This window comes from Ammospiza nelsoni, chromosome 5 (genome assembly GCF_027579445.1).
Source record: "Ammospiza nelsoni isolate bAmmNel1 chromosome 5, bAmmNel1.pri, whole genome shotgun sequence".
NCBI lineage: Eukaryota > Metazoa > Chordata > Aves > Passeriformes > Passerellidae > Ammospiza > Ammospiza nelsoni.
Window position 1 is genome coordinate 42,100,642 of NC_080637.1, and position 15,187 is coordinate 42,115,828.

The 15,187-nt window shown below is 33.4% G+C and overlaps 1 protein-coding gene across 1 annotated transcript in view; it reads right to left on the reverse strand.

Annotated features, from left to right (window-relative positions):
- CEP290 (centrosomal protein 290) overlaps window positions 1–15,187 on the reverse strand; it is a 48,082-nt gene that overhangs the window by 6,529 nt on the left and 26,366 nt on the right. The window contains exons 31-46 of the mRNA XM_059471601.1: window positions 14,387–14,842; window positions 13,170–13,334; window positions 12,846–12,953; window positions 12,633–12,767; window positions 11,717–11,980; window positions 10,515–10,622; window positions 9,742–9,932; window positions 8,821–9,034; window positions 8,494–8,631; window positions 8,162–8,383; window positions 7,504–7,620; window positions 5,959–6,104; window positions 4,952–5,107; window positions 4,250–4,373; window positions 1,904–2,032; window positions 1,542–1,628 (exon numbers count right to left, since the gene is read on the reverse strand). Of these exons, the coding sequence (XP_059327584.1) occupies window positions 1,542–1,628; window positions 1,904–2,032; window positions 4,250–4,373; window positions 4,952–5,107; window positions 5,959–6,104; window positions 7,504–7,620; window positions 8,162–8,383; window positions 8,494–8,631; window positions 8,821–9,034; window positions 9,742–9,932; window positions 10,515–10,622; window positions 11,717–11,980; window positions 12,633–12,767; window positions 12,846–12,953; window positions 13,170–13,334; window positions 14,387–14,842 (2,760 nt within the window). The remainder of the gene's footprint in view (window positions 1–1,541; window positions 1,629–1,903; window positions 2,033–4,249; window positions 4,374–4,951; window positions 5,108–5,958; window positions 6,105–7,503; window positions 7,621–8,161; window positions 8,384–8,493; window positions 8,632–8,820; window positions 9,035–9,741; window positions 9,933–10,514; window positions 10,623–11,716; window positions 11,981–12,632; window positions 12,768–12,845; window positions 12,954–13,169; window positions 13,335–14,386; window positions 14,843–15,187) is intronic.

The following is a 15,187-nucleotide window of genomic DNA, read 5'->3' on the forward strand; positions in this document are numbered from 1 at the left end:
TTTTGATATGACTTGAACCCTAGAATTTCCAGCATACTTACCTCTCCAAAACATCTAATGATTTATTAATTCCCCAAGCCAACAAATCAACTCCTTCATTTTCTACCTTACCCTAAAGGGTTGCAGTTAAGTCTCAAAATCTGCTGTACTTTTGAACTAAACTGAAAGATTAGGAAAATAAATCAAAGAACTACTTAATTTATTTAGCTTTTCTTGTGGAAAAATCCCCCAATCCAACAGACCATGCAATTACTGTTGGGGGCATTGGGGAAAAATGCTGGGCTGGAAGCTTGAGGGAAGAAAAGAAGGCCCTTTATAGCAACCCTCCTTCTGCTGAATTGAACTGACAGAAAAACTATATATTAAAGCATAAGTAGATCTCCCTTTCCAAAGGAATAGATTCTTCTTGCAAAATGATAAATAAATAAATGTGGGTGAAAATAGGCAATTTCTCTAATTTTCTTATTTCACTACAACAATTAATGAGTTTAAAAAATCTGTTAGAGAGTCTTCAAATCCATTTATTTTCTTATTCTCTTTGTAGCAATTTCCTCAGCAATCATAATTTAAAGATGCTGCTGATTCTAGTTCTGGGGCCATAAGGCATCTCATAAGGAAAATGGGAAGGATTTTACACCCTAGACTTCTACATAAATGTATATAGCCACCAAATTTCATTATTAAAAAGTACTTATTTTTCTCAAAAATAATTGGAGGAATTAGGAGGTTTGTGTCGGTACACAGCAGAGTTAAAGAAAAACCTGTCACATCTTGCTGCCTGTGAATGGAGAAAGATTCAGAATTTGCTTTCTCCTCAGAACCTTTGTGTGAAACAGTTGTACAAACTGAATTTTCTTGTCCAAGATTACCACTGCATAAGAGAGACAGGTACACAAGCAGTCCATGCAAACCATAAGTAAAATAATGAAAAATATTTGATCTTTTCCAGGTATGCAGGAGCAGAACTCAATTCTCCTTGTATACTGAGCTACAGAGTCACTTAGGAGCTTTTATTAGTTTGGCTTTCTCTAGAAGGTCACTCAAATAGTTTGATAAGTGAACTGCAGGAGACACACTGCTGAGTATTTTTTTCCCTTGAACTTTGGAAATACAATTAAGGTAGTTGGCAGTAGCTCGAGTAAAATTTAGCTGTGTCACCTTCTGTAGCACAACAAACAAAAAACTTCACTAACAGTAACTTACCCTTTCTACACCTGCATCAAATCATTTACATAAATACATGAATATAATTTTCATTATTATGGTTGTAACTGCTATTTATTGTACAATATGCTTCTGAAGGTAACTAATGCAAATGACAAAATAAGGCCATGATAGTGCAAATATTTAATAGTCATTGTAATGGTCCTGTTAACTTAATGCCATTAATTCATTATAGCATTGTGTCAATAAAATAAACAAGAAAAATTCATGTTTCATTTTGGTTGATTCCAAATGATTTTGTTTCAATAATACGTAGCTGCTTTTTTTTGCACGTTTTTTTCATTTACTTATGATGAAAGTGCTGTTAGAACACTCACCCCTCTAATGCTGTTCAGCTTTCGTTCAGCTTCTGCTTTCTCTTTTTTGAGAAGTTCACACATTTCTTTTAAGTCCTCTACTTGGTCCTACAAAAAAACAAAAAAAAAAGTAATAAGCAACTTAGATCTCAATTTGAGGCAAAAAACTGGTGAAAAAAATTGCAGTGATTTTACTTGGAAAAATTTAAGAGAAAGCAATTTCCCATCTCAATGACATTTTCCATTATTTCTACTAGCTATTCAACCATCTCATCTTCTGTAAACAAATGAAAAAATTACAGTATGTACAGAAAAAATATCCATTTCTTTTTAAGCAATTCCCTGACCAGTGTGAGGGTAAAGGGGAGTAAAGAAGATGTTACCTTTAGTCTTGGCAAATCTTTATTGGCCTGCTCTAGTTGGAATCTTAGCTCAATGTTTTCAGATGACAATCTTATATTTTCCTTTTCTTGTTCTCTTCGATGCTGATCACTTGATCCTGTTCCTGATGTCTTGAGAAAAGAAGGGGAAAAATATTATTAAGTGGTAATGTACTAATTCAATACAACTATCAGTTGTAGCTGATTAAGAGCAACAGAAATCTAGTATTTTTCACAGAAATCAAAAAAAAAGCATTATTACCAGTTTTAAACTAATCTGCTTTGATTTTGCCAACTTCTCCTACATTTCTTAAACTTGCTTAACCTTTAAGGGAAGTTTACAGATCAGTATAAATCAGTAAACATTTTGTCAAACCAAAATTACTTCTCAAACTATTCTGTAGAAGTAAACCTCAAAGACTAAAAGATAAATAAGCTACTGAATGAAGTAGGCTGTGACACTGTACCTGGAAATAGCACCTAATTTTAAGGGCATATTCTGATAGTTTTTTAAATAGCACATCTGTCATAAGAAATTTCAATTATCTCAAATGATCAGAGAGCAAGCCAGGAATAGTAGTATGTAACTCTCATTGAATTTGTTAGTTCCCAAAATCTTAAGTCTTTATCCATGGAGGATAGTGATTTCAACTATACAAGGACAGCTTTTCATACTTAATAGTGCCAACTGAAATCATTGTGATACAGTAAATTATTATGCCTGACTAGTAAAGAGTAAAACCTTTTAATAACTTAATAATCAGTGGTTTTGATTCATTACTTTATCACTAACTATAGCAATCAAGTATTTGCTTCATTAAAGCATTTTTTTAGTGTAAATAATAACATATCATAAGTTTCTTAAAGAATGAAAGACATCAATTAGCTCCATGTATCTTTAGGGTTATTTGTAAACTCTCTGGATCAAAATTTTAGAATTGACAGTAGCTTACTTGCAAGCTGACATGCATGCTATCATGAAAGTAATATAGTTTGCTTTATGGACCATTTGGTGAGTACTTCAATATCCCTGCAGACCATGCATAGGAAAGCACTGCTTTATCAAGATCAAACTATTCTACTTCTACATCATTTGTACTGAAGAAATGCTAGAGGGCCACTACAGCATCAAACCTCGAGCATTTCACAAAATTCTGGGGCAGTTTCAATCCCTTCTGTACAGCTTGGGTCATTTTCCTGTTTATTCTCTGCAGTGTGTTGATTCATTTCATTACTCATATTTATTTTCTCTGCTTCACAGTCATTAGCTTGATTAGGAGGTTGCCCTGAATCAGACTGATTGCAGCTCATTTTGTCAGCATCAGGCTCCTCTACACATTCTTCTTCATCAACATTTGACTGCTTGAAGATTTCTTGCTTCCTCTCTTCTTCTTCATGTTTCTCATTAACTTTTCCATTTTCAGGCTGGGTTATATTTTCTTCTTTTTCACCACAGTTCTCTTTACCAGCTTCAGCTATAATTTTGGTTTTCAGTCCTTCCCTAGAAATCTCTGTGTCCTCGCATTTCTCACCATCTTCAGGGTGCTCTTCAGGACACCCTTCTCTGCTTACATCTGCAGCAGCCTCCTGGACTTCATTAGGCATGATGCATGCTTGCATGCCTGTATCCTCATCTACTTCACTGCCATCAGTAACTCTATTATTAGTCTGATGTTTGATTTCGGCCCTATTTGAAATAGATTTCTTGTGAAGGATATTCAGATACTTTTGTTTACTGACAGTGATAGGAACAGACTCGGTCAGTTCAGTTTGGTCACATGTACTCTGAGTCAAGTTGAAGATAGAGTGAAGCATGAAAGAAAAGCAGAACACGGTAAAAGAAAACAGGAAATAAAGGAAACTAGAATTTACTGTTAAATCTATTCTTGAAAGATTCAGAAAACTTAATAATTCAAAATTTGCAATGTAAGTAGCCTTGTAAAAATCAAAGGGGGACAAAACCACCTAACGCAACTGAAATGAAGATCAGTATTTCACAAACTCTGTGCATCATTAATTTTAAATCACTATGTAATGTAAAAGTAGTCTCTCAGTAGCAGACTCATGTTTAAAAAACTATTTTTTAATTTCTCCACATATGCTAGGATACTGAATATTTCATCTTCAACTTGTAGGACACAGAAACTTTAAATTTTGGGGATTTGGGTGTTTTTTGTGTTTGGTTTGTTGTTGGTTTTTTTAAAAACCACTAGAAGTTGAGTATATCATATCCTGCTGTAGGATACTGTCATTTAAATAAAACCAGCTAAATGACATAGAATACCAAATAGAAAACAAAATCTTTTCCTAAGTAGTATTCTATGTACTATGGTTACATAATTAACTTACCGATGGTTTCAAAAACGTCTCTCTTGAACATTGTTTCTGCAATGCATGAAGTTTCTCCTGGAGGTATTGATTTTTGAAGTGTAAATCTTCTACAACAGAGTCTCGTGGGATTGCTTGCAGTGTTCTACATCAAAAAATGAATCAAGCCAAAACAAACAGAAAAACACCCCTCAATGTAAAAGCATTGTGAAATTCTGGATTTCTACACTGGATTTTTCTGACGTTTCTAAGCTAGTTATTCTGAATCAATGTTGGCCATATTTCAACTAATCCCAATGAATGGAAGATACTTGCTTTGGCAAAAGGAATCCACTCTTTTCAGATGTATACAGCTTCTATAACTCATTATCCACTGTGGTAGTGGACAACTGGTTAAGCACTTCCTAACTGCACTTAGCAGTTCCATAAGTTTCACCAACTCTAAATTGTAGTTAAAATTTTTCACAATAGAAGCCATATGTTTTTCATATTATTTAGCTTTTTAGAATAATGAGCCAATGCTGCATATTCTCTGAACATGCACAACTGCTGCCAAATACTTTTAAGTTTGCTCATCATGGACTCCAAGAAGAAATTTTAAAATTCTTGTTTCTTTTTTTCTTTCTTGATTTACAGTTTGCTTATTAGAGACTATCTCATTCCACATATTTTTTTACTAATTTAGATTTCTCACTTTTTATATTCTTTTAAAAAGTCTCCCACCTCAAGTGTGCAACTTCATTTTCTAATTCTAGATTCCGTTTTCTTAGTTCTTCCACTTCTCTTTCAGTTTCTGTGGCTCTTACTCCAACAACACGGTCAACAGTAACACCAGTAATTTTCAGTTTCTTCTGCAGAGCAACTTTCTCTTTTTCACTCCTGCAACATCCAGTGAATTTACATTTTAAAGTTTATTTGCTAAACTTCTCTTTTGAATAGAAAATATTTTCTGTCTTAAAGAATCACATTTGCATTTTATCTGCCAACTGAAACACACCCCCTTTTCTATTTAATAAGGTTACTGTATAGACACTAAAGCCTTACCAAAATCTCAACTCAAAGCCCAAAAAAACCCAGTGGACATTAAGTCAGTATCATGCACGTCATAAGCCACTTGTTGTTCTTGCCTTGTTCTATGTGAAATTCAGGCAAGGCTTGCTAAGAATAAGGGCAATTTTGAAGCAGTTTCAAATCACAATTTACAAACAGCTACAATCACCACCACCACATCTTTTATCAGTAAGATCTTGCCATTATTTCACTGAAGTAAACATCTGCAGAGAGTATGGACATATGGTTGTTTCCTGAAAAGGCTTCCAATTCACAATCCTGGAACTGTCATTACTGCAGTAACACTACAAGTATCCAGTCCTAGCAACCTGATTAAATAACACCACTGTGAGAAACAGCCTGTCTTGATAAAGCTGTTATTTCCTTTATGAGAATCATAGAATGCTAAACCAGGAAGATTAATAAAGGACTTAAATGAATTTTATCTCAAGACACTTTATTCTAATAAAGGTAGTTGGCTTCCACAAGGGAAAGGATACTAGAATAGTCAGCAGCCTGCTGCTTGAAAATTAACTAATCCTTTTAGTCTCAACAGCAATGTCAAATTCTCACCATCAATCTTAGAAAGGCAACAAACTGCAATAATTACTGTATGTCAAACATATCTGGATTTCTCTTATGCCATCATTTTGTAGCTGAATCAATTAAAGCCAACTCACTTTGTATAAATTTCCTTCAATGTATTAAACTGTTTGGATAAAGCATCTGCTTCTTTTTCCTTTTCCCTTAGTTTGTTCCGCAATCCTTCCATTTTGATTTGCCATTTTTTACCTTCATCCCATCTAATTATTTCCTCCTTGGAGGCCTGTGAAGAACATAAATAAATTCTGTATTTCCCTTTGATTTCTTCTCTTACAGCAAAACAAGAAAACACATTAGAAAACTAAGAATTATATATTCCTCATTTATCAGTTCAAACCAGGCAGCCATAGCAGCATATTTTATTTGCCATAGTTAAGTAGCACGTTCAGCTGGATACACTGCTGTGATTGGTGGATAAAGCTATTGCAGCTGATTGCTCCTACCAAATTCTTACTTGGATTTTAATGTTCATTTTACAAAAAAAGAAGTGAAGCATTTCATGAAATTAGAGGTGCTAGTGCAATGTGTCCTTTTACTTAAAATTACACATTAGATTTAAGACAAAGTAGTTTTTTTGTATGGCAATTTACAACAGATCTGTCTTCTACAACTCACCAGGGGCTTGCTTGCCCCTGCTGCAGAGCTTTTTCTTCCTACAAGAAATGGAATCTCTACTTAGAGTTAATAACTCAGTAACTATAAATTATACATTGGTTAAAACCTGTGCCTATAGAATCACAAATGGCTACTGAAAAATCACAGTCAATATTCCTGTATGAAATTTTTGGTTTGGTCTGGGGTTTTCTTTGTTTATTTTTAGCTGGAATTTTTCTCTCTCTGGTTATTCCCTGTACTTCATTTTCTGGTTTTATTCTAAACAGTTACTGCTATGAAGCAATGGAATGAAAGGAAAATCTTGGAAAACAGGAAAAATGCATGCCAAGTGTGAGAAAAATACCTCTAGACACAAAGCAACAGGTATTTAAAACATTTCAAATTAATTGAAAGCATACATTCAGTTGCAGAATAATATTTCACATCATACATCAACAGTCTCTCTTTACACAAGTATGCTATAATATTCCAGCATACTTTATAATTAATATGAGCAGCCACTAATTAATTACTGATGTAGAAACAAGCAAGAAACCATCAAAAAACTTATAAATTAACATAAATTAATCTGAGTGATTAACTCTAATCACTCAGAAGTTCTTGTATGTGGAGGTCACAATTGTCAAGAATAATCACTTACAGAGAGACCATTCCTTTAAAGATTCACCTTTTTGCTCCTCAGTATTTTATGCTTTTACTGTTGCATTGATTTCACAAAAGCACATTGGGCAGAACTCCTGTAATCAATTTCACCGCTACCTAAAAAATCTTAGTTTTCTAAGATTTTGTAGAATTAAACATCCGTTAGAAAAAGTCAGGAAAACATTAGGATACTAAATAACAAGAGCAGTAACAAAGAGCATGGGAAATATGAGAAGTTGCAGCCATGAAAATGCTTTTTTTCTGATCAAGTTTGGCTGGTAGCTTTTAGAAGAAATAGGGAGAGGTGAACAACCTTGACCTCAGCTGATGAGCTCTTTCAAAGCCATGGTATAAATATCACATACCTTGTCTTCTCTTAGACCCTTTTTTTCTGTTTCTTCACACTTTTTCTCAAGTTCACTTTCCAACTTTTTAATTTTTTTCTGAAGCACATCTATCAGATTTTGTTCATCAGCTTTGCTCTGAAAAATTACAAATTTTCCAGCTTCAAGTTTAGTAACTACTGAGATTTTTCTCCAGTCAAACAATAAGGATTTAAATTCCAAATTAGTAAAATTTGTTTAAAACCTAAATGATCTTTTAAAAATTACCTTTAAATTATTAAAATATTGGAATGCAGCTTCTCCCTCTGAACTGAATAATCAGCAGCAAGTACCTGAATTTTAAACAATACATAGATGATTCTTCTGTAAATCCCTTACTTTTCTTCTAAAAGGACAAATAAGGACAGCCAGGAAGAAGACAAAATACCATTTTTCCACGAAGCTATGGAAGTGGTTATTCAACTCCTCAGAATCTTTCAAACATATCTCAAGAAGTACGTAATTTCTTTTTTTTTTTTTTAGCTGAGGCAAAGAAACAAGCTAATAGCTTACATGTAACCCAGCTGATTAGGAAAAAAAAATTTTAATCAAGTGTAAGATACTTAAATCTTTCATCCCCCCAGCTCATCTATACAGAAACTTGACCAAGATCAAACATAGTCTGAAAAGTCACTTCTACCTGAATGTTACTGCTTAGCCTCCTAATTCGGTTCTTCAGTTCTTCATTTTCTTTGTCTATTTCATTTTTTTCCCTCAATATTTTAGCAAGTGCTTTTTCTTTCTTCTGAAACTCTTGGTTTAACTCATCCCTTTCATCGGACAATAAAGATTCCTTGTTTTTACTTATTTTAAGGTTCTCTGTAAGTTTTGTAATCTGATTATTCAGTTCCTCTATCTGTGTCTAGAAGGAAACAAAAAAAGTCAGCGAAGGTGCCAAATCAGGTTGAAGTCTTTTTCCCTAACTGCTGTAAAACACAACAGAGCAGTACAGTGATATTACCTAGTACTCACCGTAAGCCCCTTGGTTTCTCTGTCAACAATCTCCTGCACATTCATATATGCCTCTTTTTGTGATGCAGCAGAAATAATTTGCTGTTCAGCATTGGCAGTCATTTCTGCTCGGAGCTCTAGAAGTGCTCTACTCAAAGCCTGAAAATAATTAATTCAATTTTTTTTGTAAATGAAGATGCTGCTACAAAACAAGAAAAGGCAGTTACATTTTACTTCAGCGTGTTATGCAGTTATATTGTATCTCCTGCTCAGCTACACAAAGAATTCTTAAGCATTATGAAAAATTTAGTCTTTAAGTGACATAGAGATTAATTTTTGTTGACTAACTTTGTGCTGGTTCTCTTTTATGGCTAACTGGCTCTTCAACTGTTCCACCAGGTTTTTCATTGTTGCTGTGGGCGCTCTATTATTTGCTTCTTTTTGGACCTGTAGTTCAGCTTTAACATTTGCTAATTCCTTCTCCTTCTGAGATAATATGTTCCTCAGTTCATTTGCTTCTTCTTTGATTTGCTGCACATCAACTATGTGCTTTTCTTGAAGCCTAATGAAAAAATAAGCATGAATAGGGTACAGTGTAATAATTAAGTTAGCAAACTCCAAATAAATCACAAAGGACACGTTACTATTATTATTATTATTATTATTATTATTATTATTATTATTAATAATAATAATAATAATAATAATAATAATAATAATAAATTTAAAAGACACTTAGATTTGAAAACAGCAAAGAAAGACTGACTCAACAAAGGCAGCCCCCATTTAATAAGAGAATTACTCATGAAGGTCAGCAAAATTACATTAGAGCGTTTTTAATTTTCATTCCTGGTCCTTACAGGTAAAGAAGCATCATATTTTTTTCCTTTTAAACATGGGCTATACTTTCATGAATTTAAACTTGCTCAGCAGCAAACCCAAATGGATGTGTCATGGGGAGAAAAATGACAGAACACAAGCCAGCAAGTAATGCAGTAACTTAGAAACAACTTTCTTTTTCATTAAATGGCATAAAGCTAACAACTAAACAGCATTTTTCCAAGCCACAGTATTAGCCCCAGTGAAGGGCTAGAGATTAAAAATAACTCACAATTGCCAACTTTACTAACACTTTTGGGATTTTCTTTTTCAGCTAAATCCTAACGTCAGCAAAGACATGTTCCTTTTGATAGATCAGTCCTGTAGCAGCAACACATAATTGATTTGAACCACTCCAATGTGCATTATATTAATAGTTAAAAAACTTACTGGGCTCTGATTGTCTCAAACTCATTGATTTTCAATATAGTGATTTGTTTTTGTTTCTCCAAATCAGATGATGTTTTCTTTAATTTTCCAATAAGTGAAGCAAGAGAATTGTCCTGTTCTGCTACAGTTTGCTCTAAGTGATGAAAATATTTGCTGTTGGATAGGGACATAGAAGTCTTTTTCCCTAATTCCTGCAAAACACAACAAATGCAAATGATAAACATTTTAAGCTTTAAGCAAAAGATAAGCATTACTGATGCATTTTTAACTCATTCCTAAATATAATCAAGCATTAATAGCTATCATTTGTTTACTGAGATGTGATTTTTAGTTCACAGAGAAATGGGTCAGGCTGGTTTGAAAAGAGCTTTGTACATCTAATGATCAACAGAATACAGCAGAATACAAGCTTCACCTTATCATAAGGTCCAGAGAGGAATTTTGAATTGAAATGGATTAGCTTAATATAACCATACACTGAAAAGAAGAATAGGAAGCAATATATAACTATCTCCCCCAGCATTCTCCATAAATTAGGATGATATGGGTAATGCCCATATATTCTGAGGTCGTAACTCTGTTTTTTTTACAGTTGGCTCCTAATGCCTCTCATGTGAAATCTCTCAAAAACAAAGCAACAATTATAAATCAATCACCATTTTATTTTTCCTGTCACCAGTTATTACTCACTTTTGACTGCCAAACTGTTCTTTCCAGCAACAAAGCAAAAAATATAGGAACAACTTCACAAATTCTACAAATACATGACTCACCAAAGCAGCCGCTTTGAAGTTATTAAGGGAGTTTTCAGTGTACAAATCTAACTTCTGGTGTAGAATTCTTATGTCTTCCTCATGCTTCTTTGCTATTTCCTCTTGTTCCTGGTAGTTCAAAATAAAACTCTAGTGATGTACATTATCACATAAAGTTATTAAACTGCAATGCCTTCAAGTTGTTTGTTCACTCATTGCTCAATAATGCTCTGCAGATTTTCCTCTAATTCTGCAAATTTTTAAATTCTTTTCTTCTAGCTATAATCAATGATTTTCTTTTTTCCTTTTTACACTATTGGGAGAAAAAAAAATTAACTCTTGCAGTTTTAAACTAAGCAGCAAGTAGTATGGTGTAACAGCACAGAAGCTGGAGAACAAAACAGTTGGTGCTGGTCTTCACCAACTGTGACTATCAGTATGGACAGTAACATCCATACCAGGTACATTTTGAGTTTATGTACCTTGGAATATAATGTGATCCCATGGATGGAATGCTAGCACACAGAGCACAACAGGCTCATTTTAAGACTCCATCTTCTGGGTGTTTTCCAAACAAAACCCCTTGATTTCTCCCAAAAGAAATAGCTCCATGTGTTAACCAAAGTACACTAAGTGAAGATGATAAAAGTCTGCTTTGGAAATGTGCTTCTGATCTAAAACCAATGCATGTCTGGTCTTGAAGTACCTCTTTGACAAAACATTTATGTTCTAAAATACACTTTATGGATATAAAGAAAAAACAATATGAATTATGCTTCAATAATATAAAGTATGCTTAGATACACTGTTTATGCTTTAAAAAATGCTTTAGTTTTAAATATGCTTTAAGAAGAATGTTATACATAAATGTATACTTTTCTTGTACTGCCCAAATTCACTACCAGATGCAAATACTGAAAAATCCCAAAGAAATATACAAAATAGACTGAGAACCACATCAGCAGAAATTTAATTTTCTTCATGTCATACTACTTTAATTCCTAGACAGACATTGTATACATAGCCTCTTGACTAAGTAAACTTACTATTCTAAAAAGCAAAAAAATTATATATGAACTTTCTACATGTAAAGTAAGTAATTATCTCTGTTCTGTGTGAGATCAGAAACTTTTATTTTTAGATTTCACTAGCAATGAGAAAACAAAGAATCAACTAAAACAACTTGAAAATCGAAGAAATTTCAGAAAAAAGGTTTTAACTACCTCTCTTGCTTTGGCAAGCATATATTGGTATCTTTTTAACACTTCCTCCTTTTGATTTAATCTTGCTTGCATATTTGCAATGGTTTGCTGAGCAATTTTAATGGCATGACGGTACTCTGGGTCATCTTCTTCTTTGCTTAATTCAGACATTATTTTCTCTCCTGATGTTGCAGGTAATCGAAGTCTCAATTCATTTATAACTTTGTCTCTTGATATAACATTTTGTTCAGCTTTCCACAGAGCGGTCTCCTTTTCTTCCAATTTCTACAACAAAAGGCAATTTCTGCATTTCCAGAATTCAAACACTGGAAAAAAATCTCACTTTTCAAGAAATGTACCAGAAAAATTTGTCTAAATATACTTATAAACACAAAACACTTTGTACTGGGATCTGTCTGTATGGGATTACTATTAGATGAAAACGTCCTAGAATATCATTACTGTGTCTTTATGTATTATTTGCTTGGCACATGACACTTAACTCCTTTTGTCCTACCAAATTAAGAAGCTGGTGTTTTACAAATTATTTAAGAACCATAAGCAGAGTAGCAATTTGACAACCCAAGATAAAAGTATTTTGTAGCACTTGCTAAATTTAACTATGCATAGTCAACTGAATTTTGTATAGCAAGACTAAATGTATTAATAAAACATTAAAAAATTCTAAAGACTAAATGGATTAATAAAACCTACTAAATGGATTAATAAAAACATTATAAAATTCTCCTGCATGATTTTTTCCAATGGAAAAAATATTTCATTTTGCTCATGGTGTGATTATATTATTTACATTTTCCGAGTGTTATGCATGTCTAAATGACATTTTAAAAAGAATATTTTTCATGGGAAAAAAAAGTAAAGGCATATGGAAACACAAACTTTGTCACATTAAATTATAATTTATACATTAAATTACCTCCTCCAGTGATCTGCAGGTTGCCCTAGTTTCCAGGATTGTTTGAATATATTCCTGAATCTTTCTTAAAGCCAACTCAAGTTGTTGTGGGATTGGCAAACTAGGGTCTGGAACTGAGCCTGTAGCATCTTCAAACTGCACAGAAAAATTGATATTCATGTAATCTGACAGCTCTGAAAAACATGCCTATGTGCCTACTTTTAGTGCATGTACCTTTAAAGCTGTGCTTAGTATTTCAGTTTGTTGATGATCATACTGGTCTAACTGGCGCTGCAGTTCTACTTCTCTCTGGTCCCAAGCCATTTGCCTTTCTTCATGAAACTGTAACAAAATAGTTAGTTTATTTATTGAAGGCAATGGGAATTTTATAGAAAACTTCAACTGAAAAAAAAGTTACCAAAAAGTAAAACACTCAAACGAGCTATAAAAAAGGATTATAAAACCAAGATATAAACACTTGTGTTAAAAAGCTATTAGAAAATCAATTAGTAAAATAAGGAATAGTATATTTTTTCAATAGCATGCAGGAATACATACCTTGTTCTGCTGTACAATTTCTTCTTCCAGATTACTGATTGTACATTCATATTCAGAAATTATATTACGCAAATACTTCACCTCTTCTTTTTGCTTGACTAATTCTCGACTGAGTTTAAGTTCCTGCAGATGCAGTTCCTCCATTTTCATGTGCCATACAATTACCTTGTAATGAATAACACAGAGTATATTATAATTTACCCCAGGCCAACTAGATTTGGCTTCACTCTTTGGCTTTGAGGCAGGATGGAACTTTTCAAACTAACTGGAAGACACGTGCTCTGCCTTTTTAAGCTTCTTCACTTGTCTTGAGAGAGGAGGCATGACAAGAGTATGAAACTGCAAGGGGAATGACTGATAAGTGCAGCAGCCAACTGGAGAGGCAAAAGGTTTCCCTTACACTGACAAAAGTGCATTGCAAACAATTTTCAAGTGATTCAAGTTATACCTTATGTATCTGTCCAGAACGAACAAAAAAAAGTATGCAAGAAGTTTGGTTTGTATTTTCTAAAAGAGCAAGAGAATTCAAAATCATTAAAAACTGTACGTATTCAAAAAAATGTACATGTACTAAAAATAACAGACATACTTTTGTCAAAATGCTCTAGAAAAATATTTGAAAACTGACTTAAAACTATAACATGCCCAGAGCATTACAAGCATTGCTTACATGCAGACAACTTTAGTCACAACAGATATAATCATAATATCTAATATACAGTTCTCTTGAAGAGAAGTGAGATAGCATTCTTAAGATTTCAGGGCGACATTGCTTACAGTTGCAAAATATGCTAGCAGAATTTACATGAGCATTTCTAACCATGCTGTCTAAATTACTGCCTCTGGATTTTTTTTAAAAAGGCACAGATCTGGAGTGAAGATTTCACTGCAAGCTCATGGGACAAAACTTCAAAATGCTAGTCTGTATTTAATTTATTATTTAATTAGATTCATAATTTAATTCAATTTAATGTAACTGCACTTAAAGTTAGTGTCTAGTTCCTATGTGCCTTAATTTGGCACAAAAGAAGATAATTACATATATCTGCCCTGATTTCTACAAAAAACAAAATATGACAGCTGTCATATTCTAACAGTGTATTTTGAAATTAGTAAGTTTTACATTAAAACATATATTAAGAATACAAACTGAACTGAAACTGAATTTAAATGCAGATGAGATAAGGAAAAGTATTCAAAGCTACAAAATCACAAACCTTTTGAGCTCCTCTGCTATCCTTCAATGCACTTACTAATTCTTCTAAACTTTTCAGTTTCAACTCCAGCTCTAAAGCTCTGTTTTCTGCATTTCTACGCTCCTGCTGGGCATACTGAACTTCTTCCAAGATCTTCAGTTTGTCATTCTGTAGCTGAATCATTGTTTTAGAGAATTTTTCTTGCTGTGCTAAAGGCAGAGCACCACTAAACTGTCGCCGCAAGGATTGAACCGTCTGTTGTAGATGTTTGGCTCTATTTCTTCCTTCAAGTCGGGCAAAATATAAGGCTTGATCTCTCTCATCAAGCTTCTGCTCCAAACGTAGATTATGGATCTCCATCTTCTGTAGTTTCAACTTAAACTTCTCCAACTGGTCTACGGCAACAGATTCACTACCTTGAAGAGCTACAATATCTTGATGCAGTTTTGCAATAATTGCTTTTTCATCTGATTGCGCCTAAGAACAAAATTGATAGAACAAATTTATTTTTCATTTTAACACAGAACATGTTAACACATGCATATGTTATAAACAAGCTATTTTTTATATATATGTGTTATATATTGCGTGTATTATTCCACAGAGAAGAGTAAGAATCAGCCTCTAACAGGCTTTTAATTTTTCCACTATTGTTTCTACAGGCACATTTTAGAAGTACACCTTTTCAGATACTGATCTTAAGAATGGTCTCTTTCCAAAATACCAGAAACTGAGGAAGAAATATGTACCTAAACTTAGAAAATATAAAAATGTTAAAGCTGACACAAGTGTTGGATTTAAGGTCTCAAACCGTTTCATAGT